Source organism: Perognathus longimembris, chromosome 10 (assembly GCF_023159225.1).
Source record: "Perognathus longimembris pacificus isolate PPM17 chromosome 10, ASM2315922v1, whole genome shotgun sequence".
NCBI lineage: Eukaryota > Metazoa > Chordata > Mammalia > Rodentia > Heteromyidae > Perognathus > Perognathus longimembris.
The window spans coordinates 39,414,328-39,436,890 of NC_063170.1; the positions used below are offsets into that span (position 1 = coordinate 39,414,328).

The 22,563-nt window shown below is 35.3% G+C and overlaps 1 protein-coding gene across 5 annotated transcripts in view; it reads right to left on the reverse strand.

The window, feature by feature from the left end:
• The window catches only part of Tbc1d5 (TBC1 domain family member 5), a 482,236-nt gene that overhangs the window by 54,151 nt on the left and 405,522 nt on the right, over nt 1-22,563 (reverse strand). For all 5 annotated transcript variants that reach the window (XM_048355931.1, XM_048355930.1, XM_048355929.1 and 2 more), the window contains one exon: nt 7,804-7,889. In XM_048355931.1, the coding sequence (XP_048211888.1) occupies nt 7,804-7,889 (86 nt within the window). The remainder of the gene's footprint in view (nt 1-7,803; nt 7,890-22,563) is intronic.

Genomic DNA, 22,563 nt, shown 5'->3' on the forward strand with positions numbered 1-22,563 from the left:
GCTTAGGCTTGCCTCAATTTTGTGATTTTTCTATCTCAGCCTGTTTCTTTCTGGGTGTTGAGATTACAATATTATGTCACCACATCAAGCTTCATATTTGTTTGCCATAGAGAGCCAGCGCAGACGCTACAGCAGAAAAGTCCTGCCCCAAGTGCAGAGACCAGACAGCAAGAGCTCCACAGGACCCAGACCACTCGCAGACTGGACTGAGCCAGACTGTGGCACAGAAGGGACTGAAAGGGCTGGGACCAGACAGCAGCAAGAAAGCTGGGCACCGCAGATGCTGCAGCTACACCCTGCCCCGGAGAGATCTCACAGCACCGAGGGACACATGCAGACTCCAGGACCAATGCCTAAATCACAAAGAAATATTACAAATTTTATGAAAGGTCAAGCCAACTTGCCAGCTCCAAAAACCAGTACAACCAATGAGGAGATGAAGAATAAAAAAGCACTTTAGGGCTGGGGATATGGCCTAGTGGCAAGAGTGCTTGCCTCGTATACATGAGGCCCTGGGTTCAATTCCCCAGCACCACATATACAGAAAATGGCCAGAAGTGGCGCTGTGGCTCAAGTGGCAGAGTGCTAGCCTTGAGCAAAAAGAAGCCAGGGACAGTGCTCAGGCCCTGAGTTCAAGCCCAGGACTGGCCAAAAAAAAAAAAAAAAAAAAGCACTTTAGGCTATGATAGCAGAAATGACCGAAAGCATCAAGATTGAATTCCAAAAACAATTTCAGGAAAACAGAAAGGAATTCTCAAGGGAACTTCAACAAGTGAAGAAAGAAATGGAAAGAATGGAAGTAAAAATAGATACAGTCCACTTCTCATTTAAAGACAATCTTAACATCCTGAGAACTGAAATGCATGAAAAATAGAATAAAAATTCAACTCATTAAAAGAAGAAATGATCACATTGAGAGCTGATCTAGCAACCATAAACAGGTCACTTTCCACAATGCAAAACTACACTGGAAGCTACTTTTCAAAGGATTGATCATATGGAATCTAGAATCTCATTTTTGGAAGACAACTCAGCTGATAAGGATCAGTAGATTACCACACTCCAAGAAACTGTCAATCTTCATGAACGAGGAGAGAGGACAAAGCGAAGAGATATAATCTGTGTATAATCGGAATAGATGGAGAGGAGTATCAAGAGCAGAGGTATACAACACATATTCAACAGAATTATTACAGAGAATTTCCCCGATCTCAAAAGGGAAAAAAACCAAATAACAGAAGCATATAGAACACCTAGCAAACCAGACCCTAGAAGAAACACCCCCAGACACATTATAGTTAAGGCTTCAGATCTTAACAACAAGGAACATACCCCGAATGCAGTCAAAACAAAGAAACAACTATACTACAACAGAAAAGAGATCAAAATTACAGCAGGTCTCTCCACACAAACTTTCAGTGCACAAAGAACCTGGACGAACACCATCCAACTCTTGAAGGCCAACAACTGCCAACCCAGACTTAGATACCCAGCAAAATTAGAATTTACTTTCAAGAAACCAAAACCTTCCACAGCAAAGAAAAATTTAAAAAATATATGAACAAAAAGCCAGCCCTACAGAGAATTCTAAGGGAGAACGTCACCTACCAGAAAGCCAAGATCAATGAACCCCAATAGTCAGAAGCCAATAAGAAAGCTTCTTAATAAACACAAGAAAGAAAGGAAAGAAGCAAAGCACAGGTTAATAGGAAAATGGAAGGGAACAAAACAACACCGATCCATAGTAACTATAAACATCAATGGACTTAACTCTCTGATCAAGAGAAAAAGAACGGCAGAGTGGATCTGAAAACAAGACCCATCCATCTATTGTCTTCAAGAGACCCATCTTACAGCAAAGGACAAAAACAGGCTCCTAGTGAAAGGATGGAGTAAGATCTTCCAAGCAAACGCATCTACCAGAATGGCAGAGGTAGCCATTCTGATTTCAGACAAGCTAACCCTCTCATTAAAATCAGTTCAAAAAGACAAAAAAAAATTGTTTGCCATAATATAAGTTTTTTTTATCTTGGAAAATGATCTCATTTCCATGTCTCAAGGAACTCTAGATTTTATGGGCTATTATTAAAACCAAATGATGAGTGTTAGCTTGTTATTACTTATTCAGTTGCAAAGGAAACATTTCTTCCAGTTATAAAGAATACAATTCTTCTATGTTATGGCAAGTTAAATTTTTTTTCAATGAGATACAAAATGAAAGTAGTGCTCATTATCATAGAAGGTTGGCACTAATTAATGAGTAGGTATCAGCTACCCTGTGGAACTTAACTAATTGGGTTTGAACACAACTTACAATATTAAACTAACAATAATAAGTAATAAGCAATTATACTAATCATAGCACACAAAATCATTAAACTCCTTAAGACATGTCTATAGGAATAAATACTGAAGCTTCAATTTCTTGAGTGGTATTTTTTTTTTCTGTTCTTATGATCCTGAGACACATGAACCATTCCAGTAAGTCACCATGGTACACCCTAACAGAGTCATTAGGAAAGCACATCAAAATAGAAGAGATGCTCACATGTTGGAGAATTTTCCCCTTTTCACCTCCCCAATTAAAAACAGATGCAAATATGCAGGCATCAAGAAGTAACTGTTAGGGCTTGTTTGGTAGTAGTACTGAAGCCTATGAAATAAAAAGAAATATATGAGTCCACAAAAGGTAATATATTTTGAAAATGCAGGCACAGGAACAGGCTAAATGTAAAGAATGGAAGATTTTATTTTCTCTTATTTAAAAAGTATATGACCTAAACAACACTAAAAACCTCAGACATTTAGGATATACATAAGTGATGAGACAATCTACGATCATGTATTAGATAACTAATATTAAGCTAGTCTGTATCCCATACTTTATTGGGGGGGGGGGTCAAATTGACAAGTTGGTTAAAAACTTTATCTGAAAATGAAAAGGACTTAGAATATACAAAACAATAAGAAAGAATGAAAAGGGATTATGTGGTTATACCTAAGACTTGTTAGAAAGCTATATTAAAAAAAAAAGATAAGTACTCCAGAAATGGACTAATACATATAAAGTCAACTGATTTTCAACCAAGAATTCAGTTCGTTTCAATTGGAAAAGAAAGGATTTTTTTAACAAATGGTGCTCAACAGCTGGATATCTAAATAGAAAAGTATGAACCTCCCCATCACTCCACAAACAAAAAATAATCTAAGGTAGAGCACAGATTTAAATATAAATGCTAGTACCACATAGCTTCTAGAAGAATATAGATTATCTTTGAGGTAAAGATCTCAGCAGTGCTGGACTGCTATAAACATTTATATTTCAAGTGTGTTGAAGATGGTATCTAACTGAATTCTGGAAGGTAATATTGAAACCTCTTGCTTGATAAGGGTGTCCCTGACTAGCCTTTGGGCTTCACCACATAATTTATGTAATGACAAGATTTATGGCAAAAGCCTGTTTTTTGTTCACCCACCTCGGGAAGGGTGGAGACTGAGTAACTAAGGTTAGTCACAAAGGCAATCAATGGCTACATGACTGAGTCCCCCAAAAAATTTTGGAAGAGATCAAAGGTTGGGGAGCATATTCTAAGCACATACTGTTGGAGGAAAATTAAGCACTCCCCTAGGAGAGAACAACTGAAAGTTAATGCTCATTTTTTAAAGTTTCAAAATCCTTTTTTGTTGCTGTTGTGTGTATGTGTCCTGATTTTAATTTGTATCCTTTGCTATCGTAGACTGCAATCATAATTACAACCGCTTCTCTGAGTTCTGGTAAATCACTGAACCTGACTGACAGTATTGAGTCCCCACAATAGAGACGAAGGCTGGGAATTGATTTCTTACACATGAAACAAACAGCACTAAAAACCCCCCAGATAAAATGAACTTCAAAATTATTACTATTAGGCTCATTGAAAAACATCACTAAGAAAATGATTAGGCAGACCACACACTGGGGCGTGATATGCACAGTATATATTAGTTACTGACAAAGATTCCCATTGACATTATATGAAGAATTCCTACAAGTCATGGAAAGGACAAGTTTTTCTCACCATAAATATGGGCCCTGTTCAATCTATTGAAAATATATTCCTTTTCTTAATAAAGTTTCCTACCACTTTCACTGAAAGGAAAAGATAACCCATTTAAAAGTAGGTTGAACACTTTAAGGAGGAGATCAATTTTCTGTGACAAGATGTTCAACATCATTAATAACTAGGAAAATGTATAAACCATAATGAGATGCCATTTCATAACAACTAGAATGGATACAATAAAAAGACTGACAATACCAAAAGTTAGCAAGGATGTGCAGTTATTGGAACTCTCCTATGTGAATGGAAAAGATGCAATTTCCCTATAAAATGGTTTTATATTTCTTATCAAATTAACCCTATAACTGTACAATAATAGAGTAATTCAGTTTCTAAATGTTTAGGGAGAAAACCTACTAACAGACAAGAACAAATAGCATAAAGATATCTTCACAAAATATCTTTGGACCTATGAGGTGTAAATGACAACTTTAAGTTGTTAATTGGGTAGTGCTGTTTACTATGATAGACAAACACTGGTGGAATGATACCCTTATTAGTTTGTTGGTCAAATCGAGAGTCCCGTCTGACTTGGGTGGGTTAGGATAGATGGGGTAAGAATGATGGCAGGGTGACACTGATTAAGATGCATTTAACTCATAAATTAGCATGTTGAACTGAAACCATCTGTATAATCATTTAAAACTAATACAAATGATCAAATAGTTCAGTGTGAATAGTATTAAATTTGAAATTGTATATTGAATAGAAGGAGGATATATAAGTCAAGAGTTCAAAGGGGGGCAAAATTGAAGACTGATGACTCTTCAGCCAAGGATGGAATGTAAAGCCAGGGAGATACTGATCAAGATGCATTTATGTCATAACTTGATGTGCTAAACTGAAAATCATTAGTATAACCATTTAAAAATAATAAATAACCAATGAGTTTGGTGTGAGAAGTATTAAATTTGAGATTGTATATTGAATAGCCAACAGGAATGAATAAGTAGCAGAGTATTTAAGTTTAGAGTTCAAGGTAAGGGATAAAATTGAAGACATCATTTAAGGATCTTCAGCTACTGAAGGAATGTAAAGCCATGAAGTATGCTTAGTTCTCTAGGGATCAGTAAAGACAGAAAAGGGATATTTTAAACTTTAGAAGGAAAAAAGGATCCAACAAAGTGTGGCAGGAGACGGAATGGCTGGTAAGACAGGATCCTGTGTTTCTTATGGAAGTGCTTGTGGTTTTTATACTTTCATGATTTTATGCTTTGTCAGTTACAGCCATTGAAAATAGGAACTTCCTAAATTTTTCTGTTTGTCTTTTGATTCAAGTTAGTTTGGATCTATTTACTTGAAATGTTTGTTCTACACTAAAATCTACCAGTTTTGGTTGTTTAATCTGTAATTTCCTCCATTACTTTTAAGGATAGAGAGTTTTCAAGAACCTATGAGTTAGACAGGCACTTGTGTTTGCCTGTTTGAGTTTACTTTGAGTTTATTTTGATAGGTGGTGAAGTTGTAAGTTGATATTTTTTCAAAGATTTGCCAGTTTCTCCAATGCTATCCATTAGCTCTGTACATTGACTTGCGATGTCTTGTATTTCACAAATTACATTTAGTTTGGCTCCATTTCAGTTTTAAGCTTTGAAATTGCAAAGGAGATGGTAAAACATCTTCCTTCCAATCTTCCAAGGACATTTTGTATAAATTCTAATGTGCTTATAAGGAAATATTCAAGACAGAACCAACCTTTTTACAGAAGAAAATATGGGAAAAGCAAGCCTTAAATAGAATAAAATAAGAACACAAAAGGTATAATGCATTTCCTTTAGAGAAGAAAAGATATGGGAAAAAATTTAATGATATATAAAATGAATATTTTAAAAAGTATCTTTTCTATAATGGGCATTGTTAGGTGCCATGAAGTGGTGAAATGACAAGTATCTGATCCCAGGTCTTAAATTTTAGTGGGAAAGTTGGAGAAACATGATGGATACACAGAGTGATAATGTAACTTCAGTTGGCAATGAATGCCATGAAGACAGCAGGATAGTGACGAGGGAGAAAAGTAGGGATGCAGTGAAGATCGGCCTTTCTGAGGTGGGCAAAGCCCTACATCAGGAAGAGGATTGGGGCTGGGGGAGGTGTTGCTGCACAGTAGGGAACAGTTCAGTGCAAAGGCCTAAATGAGTGTAAGAAACAGTGCCAGTGTGATTGCGGCATGGGAGTGGAGAGAAGGGGAGACAAGGAGATAATGTCCAAAACGCAGAAGAGGGCCTGAAGAGGGCTGGAGGGCAATGGCAACAGAAGCCTTTGGAAGTGTTTAAGTGGGGTGTTATAACATGATCCTGTATACACAGAGATTTCTCTGGCTGTTTCATAAACAATAATCTGATAGAAATGGGGGTTGGGGAAAGGAACTTGTAGCTAGAAAGGTATTACTCAATCCCATACCGAACTAAATAAAACTGAAATGCTTTGTACTTTTAAACATACTCAAACTAAGTGTGTGACACAGGAGGGAGGAGTACAAGTGAACAGACTGTAATGTTCTTGAGGGTAGAAATTTGTGTATAATTTGTTCACTGGGCACCTCCAGTGCCTAATATAATCAGTCTGTCACTCAATAAAAATTTGTTGAACTAAATTAATGAGTGACTGTAGGGAATAGCTTTTTATCTGTGAAACAAGACTCAGATGAAATGAACAGACAGAATAAAACTTCAAAGAAGTCTCGTGGCTATTGAGTTGGTCTCATAATTACAGAGCACATCAAAATATGGGAGAAACATTTCAATCAAGACGGAGTAATTTCATAATAACATGACACTGGTTTCATTATTATAACAGGATTCAAATATTAATTTTAAAAATTAGCCAGTATGTTGTAAACTTCTGACCCCCCTACTGTAACTAAATGGCAGTAATTTTAACTCTCCAGTAATAGCAGAGTGCACATGTATGTTTACACACACACACACACACACACATACACACGTATATTGAAGCTGTGAGAATTCTACAGAAGGAAAGCTAGCACACAGACAAATATTTTAAGGAAGAAAATTTGGACAAGTTGGCAGCATTTATCAGTACTAACATTTTAGTCTTCCAGTAAAAGCTTTGAAATTATATTCTAATTTGAAATGGTTCTGGTTAGACAAGTTAACTATTGAGACATCTGAGTATAGTATTATGAAAGAACAAAACTGTTCATCAACCCTTTATGCCAATGTTAATTTCTTTAAAAAGTAGGATTTTAATGCTTTTTATTCCTACGGTGACCCTTAAAATTTCTGTGTTTGCAATCACAAATGCACACACAAGATGCATTTATAAATTTATTGTGTAGTTCTAAAGACAGTTGGGAAACCCAATTTTAATTTTGTTACAGAAATAATTTAAAAATATATTACAGAACTGCCTCTTTTCAATCAACAGCAATGATCTAGAAAGAGATTATACCAAGTAGGCACAATCTATTCAGGTTTATTAGGGTTAGAAAAATGAAGTTGCCTAACTTTAAAATATAAAAAATATTCTTACATTGATTTCAGTTGTCATCTCATCACTGACATCAAAATATACCATTTTCTTATGCCTTCAAAACCTTAATTTATTAAACAAAGATTCATCACACACATTAGCCACCAACATTCTAAAGTCTGGAAAATAATTTTCAGAAAGTGCATACAATTGTTTTGATAATCTCTGAGACTATGCCCATGATTGACAACTGCCACCAAAGAAGACTTACCGGCTTTTATTCATAAGGTCTGCTCCTCGTGCTTTGTAATAATCCAGATTGGGACGGAATTGGTAAGTCACTGGCCTTGGGTTTCTCTGAAGAAACAAAGCAACAAATTAAAAAGTATACAGCTATTTAAATTATCTATTAATATAAAATGAAAAAAATATCATTATGATATCCCTTCATAAAAGAATGTATATAATAATAAAGCTTAACAAGTAGTATACTTGGATTTTGCTTTTATTGCTTAAGTTCTTCCATAATTGATCTTAGTTATGATTAAAATGGAAATTATTTTCATGTGTGTTTAGTTCAAATCGACTTGTGTCATTAGATTTGTTTTTGATGACTTTGGTCATTTTCAAGTATGATTTTACAACATGAGATAAATTATAACAAAACTGAAGAATTACATTAGATATAACACAAGCATAAATTACTGTAAAGGGCTGAGAGGGTGTTCAGGAAGCAACATTTTGGAGGAAAAATAAAAAAACAATCATCCTTGGTTTTTGATGACCAGAATGCTACAAACATCCACTAGATGGCACTCTGAGTCCTTCTACCAAAGTGAATGAGTTATTTCAACAAATTTTCAAAGTTAGTAATATCTATGCCTCTAGTTTTATTTCTGAATTTAACCAGTGCCCAGACTATGCCAAAGAGTAGAATTACTAACAGTGTAATTATCAAACTGACCAATGCAAATTGATCTATGAACATTTTCATAAAAGCAACAATAACACTGGTCTTTCTGGCATTCAGTATTAGTTTTGCAGAAAGATCCTTGAATTATTACATTGGGTTTGTTTTCTTAAGTGTGTATCTACTGTTTAGTTCTTAATTATTAGTTATTTATTACATTATTTAACAACTATTAATTATATAAATATCAAGCTCTTCAGAGGAAAATGAAAATTAAGTACACATCTGCTTTATAAAACCTTAACATATTTACAGTATAATTGAATATCATAATCTCTAAAATGTTAAGCTACAAAGATTTGCCATAAGAAAGTTTGAGAAACTTCTAACAATAGTATTCTTATGTTTATCCAAGCATATATTCCATGCATGGTCCTTTGAGAGATTTATCTAGAAACAGGGTATATTTCATCTTCATAGAAAATTACTAATATGCTAAGGTATTGGTTCTTGGAACATCCCAAAGCACTGCTGTAGTTACATGCAGGCATTGGGGGAGAGGTGTAATTGCTAAGGTAAAATAGTTTGAAATTCACCACGCTAAAAAGCTGCATCTTAATGGCCATGATGGACTTTTTCTTTTTCTGCTGAAAGAATATTTACATAGAGCAACCCTTTCATATCTCTTCCAAGCCAGCCCAAATCATCTGAAAAAAATGACAGTCCCTTGATTTAGCTCCAGATTCTACTCCACTGGTTTGGTATTCAACACAGTTCTACAATAATCAAATCTGAATTGCCTTGATGAAGATAACTGATGCTTCCATGACTACCATAATATTAAGTCTAACAGTACAACTTTTTTCTCTCTAGGAATTACATAGGTTTCCTCATGGTAGCTGCTAACAACCTGGACCTAAGTATAATGGGAAAATAAAATAGAGGTTAAAGGCACTTGTAGACTGACAGACCATGAATTTATTTTAAAAATTAACTCCCACAGGACAGTCAATCATAACCAATTCTGTACTCTATTCCTGCTTTGTGGAAATAAATTTTGTTTTTGCTAATATAAAGAGCTTTTCTTGAGACTTCTAACCAACTACTAAAAGGTTACTTTTTTCAAAAAAATAATGACAGAAGGATTCCATGGTGCAGTTTCTGGAAACATCGTTACAAATAAATGACAAGCAATTCAAGATATGAAATGCAGATCTAGGTAAGCACTTAAGGCCATTATTCAGAATAATGATCTTACTTGAACATATATATGAATGAGGCTCCAGGACTGTTTTTACTGAAATCTACTTAAATTCCTTGGAGACTTACTGATATCAAAAGGAAAGGGAACATGAAGTACCACACCACTGGAAATAACAACAAAGAATCAAAAGATGATGTTTATACTGAATGCAGCATATGGAATACTTAGAAAATAAAATTAGAGTCATTGTTATAAGTTTTTCAATAGTTTTCTACTAAAATATTATTTCTAAAACAGTGATAAGGTAACCTAGACCAGTCTTATCCAAAAATATGTGGGCTACAAATGCAAATTGTACCTATAATTGAAAATTTTCTAGTGGCCATTTTAATAAAAAAGGAAAAAAAGTAACAGATAAACTTAAAAGCTGTATTTCACTTAGATAGGTATTTAAAATTTTAATTTTAACGTCATCAGTAAAAATGAATATTCTTATACAAGTAATGATCATGTGTGTGTGTATGCCTGTACCCAGACTTGAACTGAAGGCTTTCTCCCTGGGCTTTTTCTTTCATAGCTGATCCTCTACCTCCTGAGCCATGTTGTTAGTTTGTTTTTTATTAGTTAAGTGCAGGTAAGAATCTCTTGGATTAATCTGTACAGCTGGCTTCAAAATGATCTCAGCCTCCTGAACAACTAGGATTGTGAGTGAGACATTTATACTCTTTATGTTCTTTTGCAACAGTCTTTGAAATCCAGTGTGTATTTACAGAACATCTCAATCTGGACTAGGCATACTTCAAATGCCACATGTGGCTTGTGGTTATTGTATTGGGCAACAAAGGATACACATGACAACCTTCTCATACATGCACAGCCATAAAAATAAACACATGACCTTTTAAAATGGTAAGGATACTTCATACATTAAGGATCATTACTAATGGTTTTCAATTTACTAGTAATTGTTTCTTTCAATTAACTGTTACTTTAACCTCTTTTAATAATAGCTTTTAAAAGTCAAGAAATTTTGGAATAATGTCTTATTCAAACAACAAAAACACATTAATAGGTTCAAATCATTAAGAGCAGATATAATAAGGTACATATGCAGGCAAATGATTCTACAACTAAGACTATGTACACCAAAATGAAAACAACCCTTTTTATAAAAGGATGGGATTAGAAATGAACTGAATTCTAACTTGAAGAAATTGAAATATCTTAAATGAATGGATACTTGTTTTCTTCTTATTTTAAAATAATTTTTGAAAGTAAAGCAATAGCAATACAACAAATTAAAAAAAAGATCTTTAAAGATCTGGAATTTTCCATTAAAATATTAGTCACTAGAATTCTACGTGTGAAAACTCTGAATATGAAGAGGAAGGACTGCATAATAGCTGTAATTTCTCATTGCATAAAACTTGTTAAGGTGACACTTTTAGACCCATTTCACATAGAATTTCTAACTGTTAAAGCATCACCAAACTTATGTACATTAAAAAGAACTAAAGGTTTTGATTTTGGTGCACTGCTTGGGAAGAAAGATAGCAAAATTAGAATCTTTTCTTATTGAATTCATATTGGTCTGAACATGGAAGAATATTACTTACATTCTATGACCCTAGGAAGGATGTAGAAATCACAAATTCATTTACCTTGGACCTGAAATCTACAAAAACTTCAGCTAGTTAAGTTCCAAATAATTATTCAGTTCTTCCCTATTAATGTTATTGAGGCTCTTTTAAAAGATTTCTCTTCAGTATTTTATTTCATACCAATAAAAAAAGTGCTGAAAATACTATCCATAGCATGAGTAAGCTGTTTTTTTTGAATGATCATAAAGTCTTCTGGACAAAGTGACTTATGGAAGCAAAATTAGTAGTGGTAGGAATGAGAATCTTTGAACTACATAGAAAACCAAACCAAACTACAACAAAACTCAGTGCAGTACATGCATGGGACTATCTAATGTTTTTGTTGATCACAAAACAATATATAAATATCCCTAATGATAGCAATCAATTTAAGAGGTAAAGTTGGAATCCTCTAATCTCTTACTTCTAGTAAACTATCTTCACACTTCTGAGGTCAAATATTTTGTCTCACAATGAGTAAGACTTTGAATAGTGAGCAACTTCTCTACCATTCTCAGGGTTGGCAATCTCTAGATCAGCATGTATCACTCCTCCCCTTTCGTACCCTACACACTATAGCCACATATCAAAATTTTAAGCTTAAACTCACTTCGCTATGGCAGTATAAAAAATTTAAATGCAAATTCTCACTAAAGGTAACTATCTACAAGATGCTACAAGAAGTACAATTAGCTACAAGATGGTACATTGACCACTGTCTTTCTTCTGAGTCTGGTGAAATCAAACTCATACAATCAGGTCATTACAAATAGAGCATTTGGATTTATTCCCTAACTCTTTTCCTCACAGGAAGATGTATCTTCTTTTGAGTCATCATGCAAAGATTCAAGAAAGAAAGAGTTTAAAGTATTCATCTTCCTTTAAACAGAAGGATGGTTCAAAGGAGGATTTTTCACAGGGTTGGTACATGCACAAAGAGTAGTGAAAAGAGCAAAGGGAAAGCAATTCCAATGGTACTGGCCCTATTAAAATAATGTATCTATTTGAGTTAATGTACAGTTAAAGTTATGTGTTGAAAATAAGGCCAATAGAATAGACAGAATATCACTAATCTGTTTTAGGGGCATAGGATGCATGGGGGTTAATGAAGGGGATTAAGTAGAGGTTTGTCTTTGGACAATTGCTTTACTCTCCATATCAGCTGAGCAACTACGGGTGGTTAAACTTCTAGCTCAACTTTGATCACCTGAAAAACTTGCTACCGCAAGGATTAAATAACACAGTGAAAGTCAGGTGCACAACACAGTGCCAGGCACGTGATAAAAACTCAGTGAGAAGAAAGCTATGAAACCCTATACAACTGAGCACTGAAGAACAGCCCTGGCCTGGCTTGGGGACCAGATATGACAGCTTGATAACCTAAAGTCCATGCATGATTTTAAAGAGGTAGGAAAAGTGACATTTTACATTTCTGACAGTCAGTCCTAAATTTAGAATAGATTTTGCCAAACATCATACATTTTTTTCTTATAGAAAAAAGGTATATTTAGGAAAATCTGGATCATGTAAGCCTAATTTTTTGGAATAAAAGCACATATATTCATAAGTTTAAAAAAAGGTATAAAATCAAACTATGGCATTAATGCAATATTTGATTGCTAACATCTAAAGATTATAATAATTCAAGTGGTTTCCTATAATATGTCCAGATTATTATTTTTATAGTTTATTGGCATGATTTTTTACATTAAATTATTCTGACAAAGTTCCTGTAGCTTTCAATAGAAAAAAAAATCTTTACATTTGAAGCATAATAGGTACCTGGAAGGAAGAAAATAATTGACAAGTGAATTAGTTTTCTTTTTCCTAATCTTTCTACCAACCCTTAGTTCCCCCTCCCCCTTTTAAAATAGCATACCAGGTTAGAAACAAGGAAAAAACTAAGGCTCAGAAGGAGAAAAAGCACTGTAAAAATAATGTTGAATGTTTTTCTCTTTGATGAAAAATGAGACCCTTATTTTAGTGAATATGTTATTGCCTCAATGCTGGGGGAAAAGGAACCATCATTAGAAAAACGAATTGCTCAGCTGTTTATAAGCAAAAAGCTCTGGGGGAATTTCTGAGGACCCCAAAGGCAAAGCATTACAGGGTTATATAAACATATGTTGCAGGTGTTTTAGGGGAGACAGGTGGGCAAGCCTCAGCCATGGAAGAGGAGTTAGTTTAATACGCTGTAACTGAAATGAGATAACCTAAATGCATCCAAGTGCAGAAATGCCATGGCACGAGTGAACTGAAGTTGTAGAGCAAAACTCTCCCTAAAATAATTATCTTGTCAGTGCCAAGAAAATGGAGTTTTTCTCTTCTTGTAGTTTAACAAAAAACAAACACTGCCAATTACATTTTTTTAAACTAAAGGTATTTTAAACCTGGAACAAAGAACAGCCTGAAATAGTGATAATTATCCGAAAATGATAAGGATGAAGTATGGTTGCCTTTATTTAAACAAATATTCCTAAGGAGACAGTTTGTTGTAATATCCCCTCTTTGGTTCACTAGGCAACATTAGATTTATCATAATTCTCCCAAAGCCTAAGATATTTCTATATTAAAATGCTAATTTTGTCTTTTCTTTTGCCTGTAATTAAAGCTGGAGAAATTTGTGGTCTGATATTCACTGATTGCTAGAGGGTTTACAAAGGTCTCCCTATTTTTGTGTCTTATTGCCACATGCTTCCCTCTTCACTAAATGCAGATACAGTGAGACAGTAGGTCAGAAAGACATTATAATTAGTATATGATAACAAATTTCTGTTTAAAACACTTACACACATAATAAGCAGTATATTACCATCAAATCCAGACTTTGTATCCTATTTTCTTCTTTATAATTTATCCAAGAGTTGATTTTCTTCTACTACTTGTGACTGAGGACATCTTACTATAGTACCAGAATGTCAGTAAAATATTTATACATCACAGTATACTGAGTAATACCTTTCCTATCAAAGCCAATGTTCTTTAAAACAAAAAGCAACCTATATCATGAGTTAATTTCCAGTATCTTTTATAAAATAAAATTTTAAAACATAACATTTAGACAAATAAAACCAATTTTTAAAACAGTATTTTGAAATCTGAAATGTGTGCATAAAATCATTTTAACCTTTGCAAATTAGGATATTATTTCAGTACCAGTATCAAGATGATCTCAGGATATACTAATAATTCCTATGCATTTTGAAAAGAAATATATATTATAAAACCCTAGAGAAATGGACAGAAATATTAGATACTTATCATTTGTGCATCTTCAGATTAAACATTTAAAAAAGAAAATTTAGAAGTTAGAATAAAAAGGAAGCAAAACATTGTTAATTGGGTAAAGACACAGACAAAACCTCTGAACCCATGCCAGCCTCATCTTACACACAAAATAAGCCCAATTCCCTAATGTGACATCCCATCTATACCCTGGCAAGCCGAGATCTCAGATGGCAGAGAGGCATTTTAAACCACCTGTGCGTTACGCTCAACTCTAGCTACATACAATAAATAGACACCAAAAGAGAAAGGATTTTTTTTCTTCCTAATGTATTTACATTTTTGAATTTAGCATTCAGGAAGATGCCAAAGTAACATATCCCCCCACTCTCACTCTAATTTGCTATTTATATAAATGCAAAGTAGGGAGTTAGGTCTATGATTTTATTTTTGTCACTCATATTGGGCCACAAAATACTCCTTTTGGGTAGTTGGTTAGCACCAACTCTTCATTTTCTTTCTTTTAGAGTCTAAGGAGGGGCAGGGGCTTACTGCAGTGGTTAAAAGGAACTGAAAACCATTGGTGTGTGATCCTGATAATGGCTTCCTCCCTCTCTCCCTTCTCTCTAATCATCACCACATCCAAATTGTTGTCAAAATAGAAACAATTTTAAATGAATTTAGGATTTCTGGAGCCTCAAAAACTAGTCTGTGACTCTAGGAACTAAGAACCCCAGTTTGAGGAATTCTGGTCCCATCTTCTTTTTCCCATTCTCTTCCTTCTCTTTACCTGCTCTTTAACTATGAAGATAACAGAAGCTAAAGCTCTGCACAGTGAGACTTAGGAAAAATAATCAAATGCAGCTATACTTTTAGTGTAATATTTGGAATAATTTCAACGCTGAAACATCTTGGAATTTCAAGCTCATTTATTACAAAATCTATTCCTACTAAGGGCATTTGCTTACACTATATTTTGTGTTTCTTTTTAGTATAGTATTGAAGTATTAAAATTAAATCTTGAAATACCTAGGTAAAAGGAGAAACCAGAATGCAAATATAGGTAACCAAGTATTTAAGTTTTATTTTCTTAAGTGAGCTTATTCTCTATGGAAGGAAGTGTGTGAAGTGAGACCGCAGAGAACACCACTGAGTTCCTGTAGAAGGACTCCTTCATTTCTTGACTGTTTTATTGTAGACTGATGTGTCATTGTTAAAAAAAAAAAAGAATACTGATCTCTGATGTGAATTTATCTGATAGCTAATAGTGTTATATTTTCTTATCAATAATCTTTTTGGTACACCTCAGATTTTAGAATCAAAGCCCCCTCAAATGTTAGTAATGACTAGTGCACCAATTGCAAGCCATTTACAATCCGTATATTACCAGAGAATGTTGTTTCCTTGGGAAGACTCTGGTTTCTTTTTCAGAATATTTTTTAAATGAATAAAGCATATAAAGTTACAAAAAAACATTTATATTGGAAAATGGTAGTAAGTATATTGGACCTAAGTATTAGTGACATAATGATATATACTTTCATATTAATGCACTAAATAATAAGACACACTTTCCTAATCATCACTACAACTCAAAAGCAATGAATAATGTAAATGCTATTGCTATTTCAAGATACTTCCAACTTCAGTATGATGCAAAATATCTGTGACTGTTGTTGGTAATAATGTTCCAGGTACTGGTATTACTATTAGAGCTTGTTGCCTTCACCAATATTTGAGGACAGTACCGACTTCAGTAAGGGCAGAGTAAAAATAATATGTGCATTTTTCCAAGTTCTTAGGCACCCTGAATTCCACAAACCATATGGAAACCTGCAACCACTTCTCGGAAATCTGAAAGGTGACTTTCTCGTAGGAAGGTTTACTTACGGGTATCACTGTTTTTTTAATCCTTTTATTCTATGAATATGTGCACAGGTGGCAGTCAAATTATCAAACAACTAGTGTAGCACCTACTACCAATCAGGACTGACTGGGATGTAAGAGGAACCGTGGACAGCTCCTGCTGCACTGGACTTCAACTCTTCTTAGTGATTTCCTTCTTACAAATAGGGAAAAACTTCAACATTTAAATATTTGTATACTAACTAACACAGATGAGTGCTGGCCAGCTTGTAAATAAGTAGTATTTGAAAGTGGAGTACATTTTAACACACATTTTTCTCTAACTATCATCCACTGCCTCAGCTTAATAAATGAGAAGTGGGACTAGGAGGTGAAGATGAGGATGAGTCGATGCTTCATTCAGTGGAGAACTCAATTCTGTGCCAACTCCTCTGCAAGGGTAACAGATGATAGCTGAGGGATTTTTAGAATGCTGCTCCACTAGCCACTTATTTTTTTAAGAGTCAGTTCTCTTTTCTGCTTAGTTTTTATTCTCTTTTCAGCTTAATTTTTGTCCTAGTTATATCACAGACATCATAGATTCAACAGGTATGCAGAACACTTTAAAATTCTGGCTGAATTTGTTACTCGAGTGTTAACTAACACTCTATTAGTTTTACCATGGGTCAAAATGGCTGGCTAAACAGAAAGACTATCCCTTCCCCATGTAGGTCTTTAAAGTGTAGATACCACAAGACTGACCCCTTCAAGGTCATCTACAGGTCTGATAGTAACTATTTGTGATATTTTCAATATGCATGTAACCATCAGCTCTGTTTATTCTATTTAATTCCCTTTCTATTTACTCCTTCACTACCACTTTGCATGAAAGCCACACTTCTATTTTGTCATCAACATTCAGATTTCCTCCTAGAATAAACTGGAATATAAACAAAAAAAGATCTGGGTCTGAGCAAGTTCTATAACTCTGCCTCCTCAATGACTCCCATGTTAAGCCCTCATTATAGGTGTGCGTATGTGGCCTGCCTCGATTTTTGTGTTGACTGTCACAACTCCCTAACTGATTTTCTCTCTAATCTACACAAAGACGGCTTCAGAATCACATTCCAGAAATTTAGGTCTGATTTGTTGATTTCCTTATTTAGTTTTCCATCAGGTTTCAATTGCCAAACATATTAAAAAAAAGTTCTATTTCCTGAGCTATCACATTCAAGGTTTTTAACAATGACCTACTACAACTTAAAAGAATTCCCTGGGGCTGGGGAGATGGCCTAGTGGCAAGAGTGCCTGCCTCATATACATGAGGCCCTGGGTTCGATTCCCCAGCACCACATATACAGAAAATGGCCAGAAGTGGCGCTGTGGCTCAAGTGGCAGAGTGCTAGCCTTGAGCAAAAAGAAGCCAGGGACAGTGCTCAGGCCCAGAGTCCAAACCCCAGGACTGGCAAAACAACAACAACAAAAAAAAAAAAAAAAAAAAGAATTCCCACACTATCATCAGTGCATCCTGCATTACACCTACAACTATTTATGAACATTTCCCATATATGCAGACTTGAGAAAAGCTGTTCCCTTGCTTTAGTGATCTACTTACAATTTTTTTTATCATACATTCTTAGGTGAGATATTACTTTCTTTACAATAGCTTCCATGAATTTCCATATTACTCCCCTTTTCACAACATGCTAATCTTAATTATTCATGTATTTTATTCTGTCTTTCATTATTATTAGTTGTGTACATGTCTATCTTCTATCACATGCTGTGTTCAATATTATCAGATAAACCAGAGCCCACTTAGAGCTTGGTTATTAAAAATATACCTGCAGGGAAAGTCCTGAACTGCAGGTATACAGAATTAAGAGCAGTTTCAGAGAAAAGTTTTTTTTGTTTTTACAGAATTGTGAATTGGGCTCAAGTTTCATACATGCTAGGCAAGCACTACCACTTGGGCGGTACCCATAGCCCTTTTCTTTGTATTTTGTTTTTGAGATAAGGTTTCTTTAACTTTGCCCAGGCTGGCCTTGAACTTGTGATCCCCCTGCTCTTGCCTTCTAAGTAGCTAGAATTACATATATATGCTACTACATCTAGCATGAGAAGGCTGTTTTATTTACCTTTGTGCCAGTCCTGGGGGTTTGAACTGGGTGCTGTTCCTGAGCTTCTTTGATCAAGGATGGTACTCTATGGTACTCACTTGAGGCATGACTATACTTCCAGCTTTTTGGTGGTTAACTGGATAAAAGAATCTCATAGACCTTATTGTCTGCATTAGCCTTGAACTGCCACCTTCAGATTCAGCCTCCTGAGTAGCTAGGATTACATGCATGAGCCACCACTGCCCATTGAGACGGAAGCTTTTAAATGCCCACATGCCCTTCTTGGATATGACATCAGCTGCGATCAGAGATGTGCAAGATGTTCTTATGATTCTCTTCTTACAAAAAAAGCTTTGAAAGGCTCATTGGCAGTAAAAGTGTGATTTTGTCATGCTCTCAGTTTTTCTGGATGAGGAGAATCATAGCCCAGAATACTGGATATACACTATGATGATCACAATCCAGGTAAACAAAGAATGTAGCAAAATCCCCAAGCAGTCACAGAAGCAGCCTATCTGAACAAGGGAGATGAGTAAGCAATGTACATACAGTTTTGTTATGACATGTGACTACCCTGTCTGCTAGGTCATCTCCATAAGGAACAGCTTGAATTCATGTAGGCGGATACCATTACGTAGAGTACAAAACAGACAATATTAAGTGAGTTGAATTACTTGAAGTAGTGGCTTGCCAGGATTTGTTTTGTTTTTGTGACATGGTTTGTTTAGGTCTTCACAGGAATACTACTAAGAAAATTTAAGATGCAATTTAAAATTAAGAAGTGCCATTAAAGCTGGAGGGGTTAGTTTCTAGAACTCAAATGCAATCACATCAAATAAGAGAGATAAAATATGATGTTTTCAATGAAGTAAACTTAATAGCTGACATTCTTGTCAGCAAGTCCTTTCTTAAGAGGGATCTAGTCAATATTTTCAATTTGAATCTATGATACAATGGTATTGGGCTCTCCATTGAAAGATAAAGGGAAAGAGTTTATCTTTTCTTTAGTTTATGAAAATAATCCAACTATACCTGTTCAAATTTTCCTCTATGGTGCTGCTTCAAAGATAATTCAAACAATGCCAACAGCATAAGCTGTTCATGTTAAGTGAAATATTTCTGTTGTTATAGAAATAGTAGAGAAGTGATGAAGTCAACAGTTGTACCTCAATGGGAACCACAACAAAAGGCCAGAAATAACCAAACCACAACAAACACATATCATACCTAGCACCATTATGGCCAGGCCTAGGGCTGATAATTTTGTAAAACAAAACAAAACAACAACTAGCCAAAGCCGTATCAACTCATATTTCTTGACATTTTTGCTAAACATCACACAAGACAAGCTTCAAGGGCTGTCAAAAGAGCTACAAATGTCAGTGTGCAGAGGAAAACCTGAAACTGAACTTGACCTACTGAAATAATCATATAGTAAAAGTACATTAAGTAAAGAAGAGGGACACTTTTTATTTCCAGTTTGCCTCTTCAGAAATCATCTTATTAGTAATGGAAGTAAATCTGAGTTGTACACAATAACTCTAAGAGTTGACTATAAAATTAATGCAAAGTGGCTCTAGAGAAGAGATTTAAAAAGTTTTCTTGCAGATATGGGTTAGCAAGATGTCATTATATGCTTTGTATGTATTATATATAAAGATAGAAGATACAAATGAAAATTAAAGAGGCACATACAGGTTGGGTCACTGGAATACCACGGTAATTCCAGCTACTAGGGAAACAGAGACTGGGAGGAACATGTTTTGTGTTTTTCTTTGTGAGGGAGATCCCATCTCAGTTAACTACCCAGGTGGTAGAATCTCTTTCTGAGGCTGGCCTTGGGGAAAAACATTATATATTACCTGAAAAATAACTAAAGCAAAGAAGAGCTGAGGGTGTGGCTCAAGAGTGCCTGTTTGGCAGGCCCAGGGTGGGGTCCAAACCCAGTCTTGTCCCCACAAAAAGAGGCACAAATAAGCAGAGACAGTGGGAGTGTAACAGACTATAAGTATATTACAGACTAGTTTTATTCTTAATTGCTTTAAGCAAGTTGGGCTCTCCTAACCTGGCTTCACTAAATGTGCCTAACCATCTGCTCCATCTGACTTTCACTGGGTTTATCATACAGGTCTACTGTATGCTGGTCAAATGGGTTGGTTTTTTCTTCACTGCAAATCATCTAATAATGAGGTGGTATCCAATGTCTGTTTGGGATGCTATAACAAAATACACAAAATTGGGTGGCTTCTAACAGGAGAATTTCATTTTTCACAATTCTGAGCTTCAAGTCCAAGACTAAGGCATTAGAAATTTGGAATATGGTATGTGACCATTTCCTGGTTTATGGATGGTGTTTCCTTGTTGTGTCCTCATGTGGAGGAATGGCAAACTGTTTGCATTGACTTTTGTAAGGTACTAAATCCCAATTATGAGGGCATGCCTTTTTTGGACTGGATACCTCTCAGAGGCTCCATTTCTAATATCACTATGAGGTTTGGATTTATTATATGAATTTTGTGGAAATCCATTCAGACTATAGCAGTCTGCCTTATAGAAGCAAATGCCTAAAAGAAGTGCTCATGGGGGTTTGTGGCTGTCTGACTTTAGACAAAAGATTTATAAGCTTAGTTTTGGTCTCAGAGTAAAGATTTGCCCCTTCTGACTGTACTTTTCAGGTTGTGAGATGGGAAGGTGCAAGTTTACTCTGTGATTTCAGATTTTCCTTTAGAGATAGCCCTTTCAGTGAGCCCAACAGATAAAGGAACCCACATATTTCCACTTTAAGGAGAGCTAGTAGTTTCCCACCTTTCCACTGCTTCCTGAGGACACAGCTCAACCACCTTTCTGAAAGGCTCCTATGGTTAGGAGTAGCTGTGAGACTGAGTTCTGATGACCCAACATGTGTGAAAATAATACAAGTCCTACAATTTGGCCACAAAGTCTTTCTATGCATGGTCTTGGGCATGGATCTCCTACTATTTGCCCATTATGTTGGGGATATCAATTCCCTGGTCTAAGGGCTATGACATTAACAGAGCTGACAGAAGCTAGAAGAACTGCAGAAATAACTCTCGGCCAAATTACAATGGACTTTCACTTGTGTGGAAGCTAAACATCTGCCAGGTATGGTTAGCTCATGCTTGTAATCCTAACTACTCAGGAGGCTGAGATCAGAGGATCTCAGTTTGAAGCCAGCTTGGGCAGGAAAGTCCATAAGACTCATATCTCCAATGAATCACAGAAAAATCCAAAAGTAGCAGTGTGACTTAAAGGGCAAAGTATTAGTCTTGAGCAAAAAGGAGCTCAGGGACAGTGCCTAGGCCCAGAGTTTATGTCCCAGGACCAGCAAGAAATAAAGGAACAAAAATACTCTAAACACCTACAGTGTTAAAACAATGGAAACACAGGATTTAATTTTGTCACAACAATTGGTCTGCTTTACTAGTACTGTACAAGAAAACAATGACCAGGGTAATGACCATTTTAATTTTAAAGAGAAAAGCTAAAGTGGTTTTCTTGTTTTATCTACTTAGTTCCATATATTTATATCTTTATATTCCTCCTTTCCAGTTCACATTGTTACTCAATCTTTTGAATTGGACCTCTTGATTGGTTTCCTCTCATTTTCTATTTTTTTCCTGGTCCTGTCTTCCATATGAGTGGCAACTACTGTATCCACATGGTTAAAAAAAACCTCAGAAATCAATTTAATTATAAAGTAGTAATTAGTACTGTTACATGTTTCCCTTATCCATTTCATTGGATATTATTCTTCAGGAACCTAAAGGACCAATTTGGCAAACTAATTAGTATAATAATACATCAATTTTCAAACTGTGCATTCTAACCACAAATAAGAAGTCAGAGGTAACTGGTTGGAGGGATGATCAAGTTGAAATGCACTGTTTTATCTTCCTTGTACAAGCCCAAAGAGCTCATCCTATCATGTGGACATTTGGCACTGGGGAAAGTTGTGTGAGAATTGTCAGAACACTTTGCTCTAGGAGATCTGCAAAAAGGACAAAGCCAAGGAGAAGAAGTGGCTCAGATTTAGGAGCAGGGGAGATAGATTTTGTCTCTATCACCG